General features: G+C 41.2%; 1 protein-coding gene across 3 annotated transcripts in view; it reads right to left on the bottom strand.

The window, feature by feature from the left end:
- LOC309535543 (FRAS1-related extracellular matrix protein 1-like) overlaps positions 1 to 14,617 on the bottom strand; it is a 110,088-nt gene that overhangs the window by 60,097 nt on the left and 35,374 nt on the right. For all 3 annotated transcript variants that reach the window (XM_082228696.1, XM_082228695.1, XM_082228697.1), the window contains exons 18-20: positions 10,592 to 10,777; positions 8,299 to 8,495; positions 1,870 to 2,095 (exon numbers count right to left, since the gene is read on the bottom strand). In XM_082228696.1, coding sequence (XP_082084822.1) covers positions 1,870 to 2,095; positions 8,299 to 8,495; positions 10,592 to 10,777 — 609 coding nt within the window. The remainder of the gene's footprint in view (positions 1 to 1,869; positions 2,096 to 8,298; positions 8,496 to 10,591; positions 10,778 to 14,617) is intronic.

Genomic DNA, 14,617 nt, shown 5'->3' with positions numbered 1-14,617 from the left:
TTGCCCTACAACAAATCCACTTCTTCTTTTTTAAAGCCTTTTGCAGTTAGGGAAGTGACAAGGAAATGCATTGAAAAGTGTGGAATGAACAAATGATTAACCTGAATATTTATAAAGACCCCATGAACAAATCAGGAAGTATGCTCATTGTATAACCTCCTTGCAAATAAATCAGAACAAATGATCAATGCAGACTGGGCAAAGTCTAAACCTATAAGCAAATGAGGATGTATGCTCATTGAACAGGTCATCTGGAGGAGCCTTCTGCATTTGGTTTTGGTTTTTAAGTATAACAGAGAACTAGATGGTGCAAATATTTTTATATCTCTTTCTTTCAGAGCAACGTGCTGCAATGAACTGTGGTTTCCAGTAGAGGCCATCCGTTGCTCATGCAACATAAATCTAGTTTCTTGCTAAAGCAAACTGAGAAGCTTATAATTGATCATTGTGAGGCATTCAAAACAAATAATTTCATTTCTTTCTCCTTCAAAGATTTACAAGTCTCATCCATGCTTACATAACACCTGATAAATTATTTGCCCTTGTTCCCCACTCAATATTTTATTTTTTTGCTGTTCTAGGCAAATAGCCATGTGAGCCCCCATTCATCATGTGATAAGCAGCATACCGGAATATGTCATACTGATGTTGTTGCAACTGCATCTGTTCCATATTCACTAATAAGAAATTTACTTTTGCCTTTAAATTTTTCATCTACTTGTATTATCTGCAACCACAGTTCTATTAGAGTTCTTCCAATTTTAGCTGGACTTGCCCACTGAGAAAGTTCCAGTTATCCCTGCAATACATGGGAAGCTGTCTTATACTGAGTCAGACCACTGGTTTATTCTAGCTTAGCATGATTTGCTCTGACTGGAATTGATTATGAAGGATTTTAGGCAGGGGACTCTCCAGCCCTGCCTAGACATGCTGGGGACTGAACATGGGCAAGCATCCTCTGCTGCCAAGCTATGACTCTATTCCCCAAGGAAAAGAATAGGAAGCAACAATAAGCGAAGAGACAAAGATGCTGCATTATAAAGCCTTTCTCTTGCTACATGTTTGAGTGTTAGCTGATCCACAGCCATTTGATGTACCTTTGGGGACTATTGATTTGCTGATGAAAATTTATCACTGAAACAGTTCTTTATCCTGGAAGAACTGTTCTGTCTGCTGCTGTGCTCGGAGCACCCCATTGCGATGTTTGGAGCACCCATCATCTTCATCTCATGGTTGCGAACCATAGGCACAGCAAAGGTTGTGGGATGTGTGTGCAAAATAGTACATACAATATAGGAGACAAGTATTGGAATCAAGCTAGGCCGCAACTATAATGATTACAGATGAAGCAGGTTTGGCATAAGCATTGGGCATGTACCCAAAATTCAATCAGCCCACCTGCTGGTTGATGGACAGTTGGAGTTGACCAGTGTCAGTTAGGGGTGAGCCCTCTGGCGTGGACTGCAAACAAGAAAAAAGTGACCATTTGACACACAATACCATGTGCTATTTTTATTACCCAATAAAAAGGCTACATTTGGGGTTTGTTTGAGGAGGACTGTAAGTGCTTTTTAAACTGGGAGTGGAGAGGGGCAGGGGCAGGCAATCACTGACTTTGCCTTATGATGGAGCAAACCATGTTTAGATATTACCTTGCTCAGATACTGTCATATAACTGTAGACCTATAACATATTTCTACTGGCTGTTTCCGTACACGAATATCATTTATTCTCTTGTGTACAGTTCACAAAGATACACTGTCCCTCTCAAGATCAGTTTCAAGCTGTACAACATGCACACACACCCCTGTATAAACTATGAAAGTGCATTTCATTCTTCAAAGACAGGCAATAAAATGATGGCCCAACCTTGTTTAAGTTCTTCCAGTGTAAAGCTGTGGATTTCTAAATCTTTATGGAGTACTGCTGGGCTTAGTTGTTTGTAACGTCCAGTATCTCTGCCGTAAATTCCATTTAGTATCACACCATGGCGAGGTGGAGTAGCAATGTAGAATCTCAGCACATCTTGAGGGACGTCAAAATCTTCAACATTGATGGTGCCAGGACCCATTGCCTTAATGTCACCTTCCATTACCTAGAGGAAAACATGAATTTCAAAAAAGAATTGAAAATTACAGAATTAAGAAACAAGAGAATCTTTGCTAAGCGAACCTACTTTTTAAAGCATTTCAGTTCTAATACAACACCAAATATATCACAGGGAGCAAGCAGCAACTAGTATTCAGATGTAGAACAGTCAATGTGCCCCAAAAGAAGTTAGCTTCTAGACTGGCTATTTCTTTTGTCTGGACATATATCTTTTAGGCTTATTGCCCTGCAATAACCCTGTTAATATAGTGGCTTTAGTGACTGTCTGCATGCAGACAGGAGGACCCTAAGAGGAACTGTTTCATCCAGACTTGCTAACTGGCAATCCTGCCCATTGGCAGATTACTTGCATCACAAATAAGGAGGCTCTGTTTTAAAGATGAAAGGAAAGTATCATACAACACCTGAAACTGAACAGACAATCAACATTCGAGTTCCATGTGAAAATGAATTGTCAACTGAATGTCCACATTTGAGATTTATCTTGAATTTGCTTAAATGAAGTTCTCTTGATGGATGCTAAGGTATCAGCTATCCAAGTTCAATACTAGGGCGCTGTAGTTCCACCTGCCTCAAAAACAACACTACAGTGCATGCATAACAGTTATCAGTTTTGAATATACCCAAGGAAATTCAAGCTAGGGAAAATTATTTAGAATCTCATCATCGCCACCCCACATTCATTTCAGTTCTAATGTTTTCACTCTGCAAATGGACGGCTCCATAGGAATACCCCCAATTAGTTTGCACCAGTTCTGCTTTCGCCTAAGAGTTGTAGGATAAACAAGAAAACTTCTGGCAAAGCATTACCTTGCCTGCTCCCCAACATATGCACACATATTTGTTTAAAAAGAAGCCATACTGCATATGTCCCACCACAGTTTTTTTGCACTTCAGCTAACATATAATACAGAGTGTGGAACTGTCTCTTTTCTCTATTTGTAGATTGTTTACTTTCATGTCATGAAGAAGCAAACCAATGTGTCTAAACAATTCAGATACCTAGTTACATGGCTCATCTGGTATGTTGGTTCAATTCCATTAGAAAGTAGAGCTTTTCTTCCTTTCTTTCAGCAACTCTAATTGGGAAGAGCAGCACGTACGGGTGATCCCAAACTAGTTTGCTTTTCTAAAAACCTAGCCAAAGAAAACAAATTCTTTTACTAGGACTTTAATTTACACTATAGATTGCAAGCATTGGCCCAGTACTCATTGGGGTTACAATCCTAGAAATCTACATGTGCACACACAGCTGAAGGTTTTTCTGAAGTATGCCTGAACATGGAGCTCAGGTTTACAGTTCAATGTACATGCATGGCATTATATGTGGAACAATTTATAATAACAATAATAACAATAATAATTTATTATTTATACCCCACCCATTTGGCTGGGTTTTCCCAGCCACTCTGGGCGGCTTTCAACAGAATATTAAAATACAATAATCTATTAAACATTAAAAGCTTCCATAAAAAGGGCTGCCTTCAGACGTCTTCTAAAGATCTTTGGGGGGGGGGAGAGAAAAGTTTTTTCTCTTTGACATCTGGTGGGAGGGCAATCCACAGGGTGGGTGCCTCTACTGAGAAGGCCCTCTGCCTGGTTCTCTGTAACTTGGCTTCTTGCAACGAGGGAACTGCCAGAAGGCACTCAGCGCTGGACCTCAGTGTCCGGGCAGAACGATAGAGGTGGAGATGCTCCTTCAGGTATACTGGATCAGCACCAACACTTTGAATTGTGCTCGGAAATGTACTGGGAGCCATTTAGACAAATACATGTCTGCTTTGATTTAAAAAAATAATAATAACTGGATCGAAGGTTTATGCCATAATATATCCATTAGGCTGTGTTCAGTTCTGTTCCCTGGAAGACAAGCATTTAGAAAACATCTGAAAGTAGCCCTGTTCAGGGAAGTTTTTAATGTGTGACATTTTGAAGTATTTTTAATCTTTGTTGGAAGCCGCCTAGAGTGGCTGGGGAAACCCATCCAGATGGGTGGGGTACAAAGAATAAATTATTATTATTATTATTATTATTATTATTATTATTATTATTATTATTACCCTTAGGAAAGTGGGTAGGGAGGCCATTTTTATCAATCCTCCCCACAGTCCTCTCACCACTAAAACTGATCGGGAGGGTTTTAGGTCCCTCTGGAATAAATTTGGGGTGTATAGACAACTGCAGAAAGGAGGATGAGTCACAACTTTTTCCTATCTCACTGCTGCATTGGCAGGTGCCTTCCATTGGCAGAGAGAACATGACTGGATGCTGCTACCTTAATCTTTAAGATGCTACTGGACTCTTCGCTGCTTTTGTTGCAATAGACTCACACTGCTATCACTCTGTTAAAATGATGTTAAATCATGTTAAAATAACGGCTCATTGGTATAGGACCCCAGTGAATGAGCCTACCAGATTGATCCCAGATTTGGAAATGTTCTAAAGCAAGGGGGAGTCTTTTCCCTTTGTTGCTAGGATTGTGAAGAAGAAAAACAGGCTGGGAAATCTGTGGGCCTCCCGAGGGGATAGGGCTTCCATCACCCCTGACCATTGGCCAAGCTGGCTGAGGCTGATGGGACTTGGAGCCCCTCAACATATGGATGGCTACAAATTCCCCTTTCTTGAAATAAAGAAATGTCGAAAACAGATCCTGGAAGCAATAAATAAATATTCCAGGAAAGAAAATTGGTTTAGAACATGAAGAAGGCTGAAGAGTGTTACTTTTCCACTTGGAGATTGAACCTACAATTGTATACAATAAATACTGGAAGTTTAAACAAATCCAAAATATGAGGGATGATAAAGCTCTGGCACACACTTGCTTTCTGAAAAGAAAAAAAAATGATGTGGGTTGTTTGAGCCAACCATGAATTATGAATGCAACTAAGGTTTGTGGAGTATAATGAAGAAAACCATACCTAATTTGAGATTTCAATAATGACTAGAGCCTCCATATATTTTTTATATGATTTGGCATTCCATTATGACATATATAGTAGAACCTTCCATTCCAAGACAACCCTCATAAAAAGCCTGGAGAATCTGGAACTATCTTTATCTGATAGCCTTTGAGTTTTATTTTAACTCATGTGCAACTACTCATTCTACATGCCTATTTCATTGTTTTGCTTTTCATCTTTTAATGCTTGTCTGTTATTATAATTGTTCTCTCTGTTTTGTATACATTATAAAATGAAATACTAATACTAAAATTTACCAAAAAAAACCCCAAAACCACAACCCAACAAAGGTTTGTAAATAAATGAGGTGTTTCGAACAATTTTAGAATGATACTCAGGGTCATTTCCCCCCCATTATTACAATATGATATACTGTATTGTTTATGCTAGACATAAATCAATTTTCAATTACAATAAATTAACTGTTTTTTTAAAAAATAATTCTGTCCCCAATCATCCTTACAATAAACTGTGAAGTAGGTCTCTTTTGAGTTTTACAAAGGCTGCAAGGTAGCAGGTACTAAGCTCTTTTTGGATCCGAGTCAAAGCCAAACAACAGTCCAACCACTGAGACAGGAGGAGTTTGTCCAGATACGTTCTCTTCAAATTCTTTTCATCTTCCTGTGAGTGGTTTTATTTAAGCCTGATGCAGTTTGCTGTTCACTTGAAGGAAGTGCTATCTCTCTCATGTGTCAAGCTCACACATTTATAATCCCTTGCCCCCCTGGAAACACCAATGATGCAATACATTAAGGAGGGTTCAAGCTCCCATTCATCTTCAAACGTTCCATAACCCAGTGTAAAATATTCTCAGGTGCAATTTCTATTGCTTTCAAGTTCAGCCACCATGTGTGCAGCATTAATTCCTCCCTTCACATGTTTCTCATTCAGGGACTTACACCAGCTGAGAACCACATATGGAGGCCCATATTTACTGAGCTTTTATTTTGTGCCATGGAAGTCGACAAGAAACACACACACACACACACACACACACACACACACTGCAAATATGGAGTGTTTATGGTGGTGTCCATGCTTACTGGAGACAGAGGATTAAGAAATCGCATCTACAGCTGCACTATCAAAAATAAATCTGCTTCGTTTCAAGGATTTCATTATCCTAATTCTTCCCCTCCCCCCGCATGTTTCCTGTCTAATTTGTCATTAATCATTTAATTCTTCCTTTCCGTTTCCTACTCAAGTCTGAGCTGCATGTACCCCTATTGGACACTGGTAGTTAAACAAGTTACCAGTTTGAGTGCAATAATTCCCTCCCTCCCACCCCTCCCATGGCCGCCTCCTCATTAAAAAACCATGATGACCAGGTGAGAAACAGCATGTCCCAGGGGCAAGAGCAATGGGTCACTCTGTCTGGAAAGCCGATGAGACCGGACTCAGCTACATTAGTCAAAAAACATGTTTGAATGCATTGTAAATATGCAACACCAAATGGGGCCAGAGAGCAAAATAAATTTCTTTGCAATTTTTGCATAACGTTTTTTCTTTCTTTTATTGTAACAATGTAATTTCTGATTTATTTATAGCATTTCCCTCCTGCGTGTAGATTCACCCACCTTCACCATTGCATGGTGCAGAATTCTTCCCAATGTAGTAATTTCAAGAAGTTGTTTTATTAAAAAGCAAACACCAATATATGTACAGGATTACTCTTAAGAGCCTATTCTTCTTAAAGATGCAGTAACATACATCTGCAGAAGGAAGATACAGAGGAGGAGGGGGGAGGCAAGGAGGTTGAGGCAGTCTCTGTGCAAAGGGGATCTGAAAAAGGAGGATGGATGTATGGATGGAAGAAAGGAAAAGGGAGGGAGTGTGTAAAGCGGGCTGAGAATAGGAGAGTGAAGGAAACGGAGTGGAGGGTGTGGCCTGTATGCAAGGAATAGCCGGGGAAAGGAAGAAGGGAAAAGGGAGTGAAGGTGAAAATGGGGGAGTGCAAAGGGGTCTTGTAAACGAGGAAGGAGTGGGGTGAAGATGAAAGCAAGGGTATGGAAGGGGTTGCAGAATAGGAGGGGATGGAGCCTTCATAATGTGGGAATGTTCAGGGTGGCAGGAGAGGATATTTTATTTATTAATATCCTTCCTAACTTGCACTAGCAAGTTCCTTTACTTAGCAGAGTTTGCATTCCCCTTTAAACAGCAGAAAACTATTGCAGACTCGTGTGAGTTTCTTAAGACAATACGCAATTCAATCTGGCTTGTCCAGATTGAAATGTGTTCTAATATTTTCCTGGTAAGACCCCCTTGAATCCCTCCTAAAAGAATAAAGACACCACAGTCTTATTCATAAGCAATAAAAAGAAAGTTTACTCATGGTCAGGCAGAGCACAGTGTGATCCCAGAAGGCAGGCTTTAGGCTTAAAGTTACAAACTTATACTAACAGGTTTATCCCATAAGGGAGATAACCTGGGGGACTGCTTGGCTGGCAGCCAGCAGTTCATTCCAGTAAGTTTGCAGGACAAAAAGAAGATGGAAAAGAGAGAGAGTGGTAGCATGCCTTGTCCTTTTACCAGGTCTGGAAAGGTCACTCCCACCCACTAGTCACATGCAAGGAAGGATGCTCCAGGCCAGGAGGAACAGGAAGTTTTGATTGGTGGACCAAACATTCCCTTGCATGTCCACTCTAGGAAAACAAGGAATGTTGTACTTGACTGCTCTCAGTGGATTACACTCCACACATAATTGGGTGGAAAGTAAAAAGAGTGTTTAGCAGTTATAATGTATCAGAAGAGGAGGATACAGAAGATGGTCTGTGCAAAAGGAGGGTTGCAGAAAAGGAGGAAGGAAGAAGGCACAGACATGGGAGTGAATGTGAAAACGGGTGCAAAATGAGGCTACAAAACAAATGGGAGAAACTGGGAGTTTTCTTGACTAGACAGACAATGCAGCAAATAAAGTGTATTGTGGAGGGGTTGGAGAGCAGAGCCCCTTCCCCAGTAAATGACAAATACATTGGAAGCCTTTTGGCATATTCTATGCTATTTTCTACATTGCTTCCAATAGCTTTCATGAAACATACATTTAAGACAGATGGCAGAGCACATCTGCACAGAGGTGATATACCTGGCATATCCAATGAATTGCTGTCTACCATGGTCCGCCTATTATAACATTGTCCGATATCCCTCATGTTTTTATACCTGGCTTTCATTTTGTGCAAATAGATTATAGAAAGCAAAGAACTGCCATGGAAGAAGTTCTCAGACTTACTGTTAGGTTCCTAAGTTGCAGGCTTGGGATTTCATCATTTACCGGATCAATGATGATGTAGAAAGGCATTGCCAAAGATTTATGAAAGCCATCACTAACAGACACCATGAAGTGATCAGAGGAGGGTTCTAAATGCTCATGCTTTGACTGAACGTAATTGATATAACCAGCCTGGAGACTCCGAAAAGTGAACACACCTTTTGGAGAGAGTCAAAGTGTTAAAAGCAGAGAATTAAATCCATTCTATTATTTTTCACATTTACTGCTGAGAGTGTATGCAACAGAAGTGAAGGCCAGCCTTGACTCCTTGTTAAACTCGTATTTCATATTTTAAGTATACACGTAAATCATCTTGCATATACAGCGAAGAACTCTACTGCATATAGCCGGTGTCCATAAGAAAACAGCTTTTGCCATATCTAATCTTCATGTCCATTAAGACTGGGAGGAAGGGAGGGCTCCGTTGGATAACCTATTTATTCAGTGCAGTTTTGTTTTCTAAGTGGATTTGTTGGGTAAAAGAGCACTTCAATCTACTTCAAACACACACAAACCTAACATTTTGGTATGTGACTGAATTGCTCCCACAAAATATTAACAGCCCAGAAGCATCTGAAGAGACATGTGCAGATGGAGTGGATTTTGAAAGGGGCTTCTCAAGTTTCTTCTGCAGCGTGGTGGTTAGAGTGTCAGACCAGGACCTGGGAGACCAGTGTTCAAATACCCACTAGCTCATGAAGCTTGGGCCTTGGGCCACTCACTTCCCTCTTAGCCCAATCTATCTCACAGGGTTGTTGTGAGGAAAATATGGAGAGGAGGCGGAGAACTATGCACATCACCTTCAGGTCCTTGGAGGTAAGTTGGGTATAAATGTAACAAACAAATAATACAATATGCCAAATTTGATTTGGATACAAATCTCCTTCAGGCAAAGCCCAACTCAAATTGGGGCTCACACAGCAGCGGTTCTTGCCAGTTCCTTGCCTTTCTCAGCAGGCTCCTTCCATTCCCGTTTTTAAAAGCCTGCTGAAAGGTTTTTTTATTCCGCCAGACCTATGCAGGTAATTAAGAGTCTATCCTCCACAATAGAATATTAATGCTTATTTTTAAAATTAGTTTTTTAAATTGTTTCTAACTTCTTATGCTTTTATTGTATGATTTTTATCTTCTTAATGTTGCAAACTGCTTTGAAATGTGTTGTGATTTAACAGTATATAAATGCATTTATAAATAAGTAAATAAATAAAATGCCTTACTTTGCAGAAATGAGAAACAGGCAGCAAAGGGTTTTGTGAAAATTGAAAAAGGTGCACAGAGCACAATTTCCTTCTGCTAATCAAGACCCAAAATCCTGGGCAGGAAATGTCCCTGCAGAAAGGTTCCACTGTGCTGATAGCAATGAGGGGCAGATTTAGGGCTGTGCATTGGGCACTGAGCTGAGGGGTGTTTTCTCAATGCCCAGGTTAGCCTAGTTAGAGCTTTACCAGCTTTGGGAAGGAGGTGAGTGGGGCTCTAGGACCCTGCCAGAGCCCTCACACCTACTTCCCAAAGCAGGCTGCCTCCTTACCCATCCTTTGGGAAGGCACCAAATTTTGGCTTCGCACAGGGTGCAATAGCACCCAAGTCTGCCACTGTAGCAGTCTTCTGCCACCTACTGCCCTCTCCCTCTTCCCTAAAGTATAGGGAGAGGAGAGGGGAAGGTGGAACCAAACACACAGTCTTGCTCTGCTTACACTTGGAACGTATACATGGAAGTGGGGGACTGCAGGGGAAATCCATTGTCCGATTTTCTGTGGAAACATAGGAGATTCTAGGGAAGTGCTAAGTTCTTCTCTGATACATTACCTAGCCCTGTATACTCATGGGTCTACTTTCTGAATCAGTGTAGCACAGATGGGGGTGGGAAGCATTTGAATATAAATCTATTGTGGCAGGGAGTGGGGTGTGTTTCTTGAAAGGCTCCTTCAGATCCAGAGTCACGTAAGCTTTTTCCTTCCTTAGATCCAGAGTCACTTAAAATATATACTCACCCAGCCCCCCCCCCCAAAAGCTTAAGAAAATGTAGAGAAAGGCGATGACAGCCTAGAAATCATTTCAAAGCAACCTTAGTACTTTGGAATGTATCTACAGGGGTGATGAAAAATACCAAAACCATATTTTGGCCCAATATTAGTGTTTGGGCCTGGGGGAGTCTAACCTTGTACTTATCAGTTTCTCCTTCATAATTGTTGCCCATGAGTGTTGAGGCCCGTGGGGGAGGGGGCAGAAGTAGAGCAACAAGTCTGTAACTCACTTATATTAACTCCAGCATTGCTCTTCTCATGTCCAGGTGTAGGAAGGATGTTCTCCAAGTATCCATACTCAGGACTAGTTTCCAAGAAGAAAGTTAGCTCCTCTGGAGTTGTGTCTTCGTCTGAGGCATCCAGATATTTTAAACTGACACATGCTGAAGACCCCTCTTCCACCACAAACATCTCTCCTTGAAAAAAGGGCAGAAGAAGAATGTTATCCACACTAATCCCAACTCTACTTTGTTCATAACTAAGAGGCTGCTAAGTCATCACAGCCTGCCTGTCTAGCACCTCAACATAATCGGCTATTGATCTGGTCAGTAGCTGCTGAGAAAAGCACTAGTTTCAGCTCAAGATAACTTACTCAGCAGTATTGGGCTGCTGTGTATCTCTAGATGGTAGCAAACATTAAGTAGTCATTCTTCTCACAGTGCCTGACAGGTGTGGAAAGCTATAAAGCATGGGTTCAATTGATATTTGCATAATCCAAACTATTCTTCTCTAATCAATTTCTATGGTGTTTATATAGCTTGGTGTTCAGAATAGATGCAATCAATGATGTAGCTAAATTGCTTTAAACTCCCCTTTGTAAAATTTGGCTATCCCACAGGGTTGGAGGTATGGGGCAATGTTATAATTTCCATGGCCTCACCCTACACACATCTGAACAGGCAGAACAGAATCTGACAAGTCATCTGTCCAGGCTTTCTGAACAAGGAAGATACAATGCTTCTCATAAGGAATGCACTGGAGTGCAGAAAGACTGTGGTAAAAGTCTTGGACAAGTCACAGAAACAATTTGCACAAAATGAACAACCACAAATAGAATATTGGAATGCAGGGAGGGGTCAAGATGTTGTGAAGAGCCAGGAATGGGAAATGTCAAGTTGGAGGTTAGCAACAGTTTGTAATTTAAGCCTTCATGATGTGCAAAATAAATCCTTTTGAAGCATAACATTTCTTACAAATTCATATTGCTTTCATAATTAAGTGTAATGTGCAAAGTATGTGTAAGACTCTGTCAGACTTCAGAGGATCCACCCCCCTCTCATGGCAGGTTGCCAGGAATGGATAAGACAAGGAAGTTCTTACCAATGTTGTTTACTCAATATTCACAGAGAGGGGCTTGGAAATGCAGCCTCCTAGAGTAATGGTGTTGCTCCAAGTGAAACCCCACCCCCTCCGTCTCTCCCATTATACGTCATCCCTACAGTGGCTGATCTGTGCCTTCTGCCTCTGAGCTCTCTGCTCTCCTACTTTCAATGCCCGCCAGGTTCTGGGAGAAGGCTTTCTAAAGACACCGAGTCTGTCAGCTGTCTCTCCCCTGGCGCTGCTTCTTCTTCTTCTTGTTCCTCTCCCATCATTTCCCAGCTTTTCCCCTCTTCTGCCTCTGAACTGTGACCTCCCACAAAACACTGTTGTAAATCTATACTGTCTTCCTCTTCTCTGGAAGGTTCAGGCTGGGGAGGCGGCCTCCACCATTCCTCCTCTGTCCAGTCCCTGATAGACTCGGGCTGAATAACACTTTCTTAGAATATTCACCCTCTCAACCACCCTGTCAGAAAGGGAAGCATGAAACCTATTTAACAGACATTGAACTGACATTTAAAGACGGCAGCTTGTATGTACATTCTAGGACTAGTGAACCAAATTCTCTGAGTCCAACACTGTCCATAGGCAAGTTAGTTGCTTGCGGAAAACAAGGGAATCCCCAGGGGAAGAAGGCTCAAATCCATGGGATTGGTGGTGGGGTGGTGGTGCATGGTCAGAGAGAAGAGGGAGCAGACTGGGAGGAAGAGGTGTGGGAAGCTGAAGAGATAACATGGTTTAGTGTGCAGGAAGAGGCTGTGGCAGAAGCAGAAGCAGAGGCTGGAGAGGAGCGGGGCCAAGAGGCAGAGATGAGGCACACTGCTGAAGAAGCCAGGGAGTCTTCCCCTCCTGCTTTGACCAGCTCCCCTCCGCCCTGGTCTCCCAGAACTTGGCAGAGGTATGAAGAGGATAGAGCAAAGACAGACCATGCAAAGATGCCTCAGGTTGCTTGGGAAGGACCCAGGAGAGGAGGAGACTTAGGGAACTGTGGGACAGCAAGAACCTTCAGTTCTTACAACTTCCTCATTGGGGCAAGACCTCCTGGGAACAGAGTTGCTGTGCTTATTGGGCATGATCTGCTTTTATTCCTTTGAATAAGGCATTAAGTTCATTGGTGCCTTCTGAGTTATTGATGATCTGCACCAGACTCCCACCCTGGCACAAACATACACACAGTGAACCATATACGCCATAACTCCAGATTTGCCCTATATATATATATATTGTAGCAAGGTTTCATTTCTAGATTTCATTCAGTGAACCAATGTGACCTCAGTGCTGTCAACTAACACCAACCTCACCTCAGTTTGCTCATTTAGCAATAAATAAATAAATAAATATACTTGCATGCCCACTTTTGGGATACCTAATTTTTTGACACATGTCAAGCACTAGTAGCTTCTGCTATAAACAATAAACAATACCTTGCCCTGGAGACAGGCATGATAGCTACGTGCCTTGCTGCCATAGAGGCAGGATTGCATTTAATTTCTCTATTAAATGACTGTTGTGCTTAATTAGTTAAGAACAGCTTTATTTCATTGGTAAGCACGTTTAAATAACCTGCTTTTTAAAATAATGCTAGTAACAACCCAGAACTACAAAATTGGGAAGCAATGAGTCAATGAATAAAGCTACAAATATCATGTTGCTGAATTCCTTCTGCTAAGAGGGAGCCTGCACAGATGGAATGGAGCTGTGTCACCAGTGACCTTGCTCACTCTTCCGCACCAGTTGAATTTTTCCAAGTTCTACCCTTCTATTGGAACTATGGAATTTCCAATCTCGGTTGTATTGTGCCTTCCCAGTGTGAAGCTCAGGAAAAAACAACATCACTATATCGTAACCTAGAAATGCCCCTTCTTCTTTCTTTTTTAACTCCTAGATATCATACTGTGTAGGTACGAGTGTACAAACATGCAAGACCCTAGCTTGATCTAGTTAGAGATCCCAGGTGAGAAAGCTTCTGACCAAGATTCTTGTGAGCTGAGTTTGAGACCCATTTTCCAGGATACTGTGCTAATTATCATTGTCCATTTGACATAGGTGGGCAAAGCAACATAAAATCATGAGTTAGTTCAGAGCTGAAGTCACTGACTTTTCTCAGAATCACCATCACCAGAGACCTGCCACAATCATAGCACAGCTAAATGCATTTAACTGCATTTTTCCAGATTTCTAAAAATTCACAGAATAATGCAAAAATGTGATGGGAGAATGTAGAAGGGAAATGGAGCAGAAATAGACTGCTCCTTCCTTCCCTCCCCAACCCCAAAGAACTTAAATATTCTAGACATCAAGCTAAATTTAATGCAAGCCAAAATACTTAGTTGAATGAAATATTGTTTTTTATCTGTGAATAATACATCCACTACTAACTGGAAAAACTTGGTTTAGATGCTGCCTGTTTTCAAATACTAGGAACTAAACCATCCATGATGTTGAGCAACTAATGTAGTCACAGCAAAACAGCACTGTCTGCAAACAAGAATCTTTTTCTGCTAATTTATTAGCCAGCTTTATGTTTCGATTTCTGAAGCTTCAAATGGATGGTTAAAATACTGAAATTTCAGTGACACTTCATTTTGGTAGTCCAAAAGAGACTCAGGTGCTCCAAATCCATCTTTGGCAGTAAAATGCTGACCCTAATATTTTGTACTTGGATTTTCAGAGGCAAACCCCATGCCAAACACTTGTTTTTGTACATCTGTGTTTAGCAATGGATCCAGATGGAGATCTAGTTATGGATTAGGATTCAAAGTACAAAAATCCCACCCCAGCCTGCACTGGGGGGGGGGAATGTGCATTCATATTACACGGGGCATAAATTAATTGTGAAAATTAATTTCACTTAATATTATATTCAGACTGCATTAAGACCATCTCAGAGTCATTCTCACTATGATGATCTTGGGCTGCATTTACCCTGATTTTCTAAG

This window comes from Podarcis vaucheri (genome assembly GCF_965113315.1).
Source record: "Podarcis vaucheri genome assembly, chromosome: 6".
NCBI classification, from domain to species: Eukaryota; Metazoa; Chordata; class Lepidosauria; order Squamata; family Lacertidae; genus Podarcis; species Podarcis vaucheri.
The sequence above is the reverse complement of the archived record's forward strand: the minus strand, read 5'-3'. Positions and strand labels throughout refer to the sequence as shown.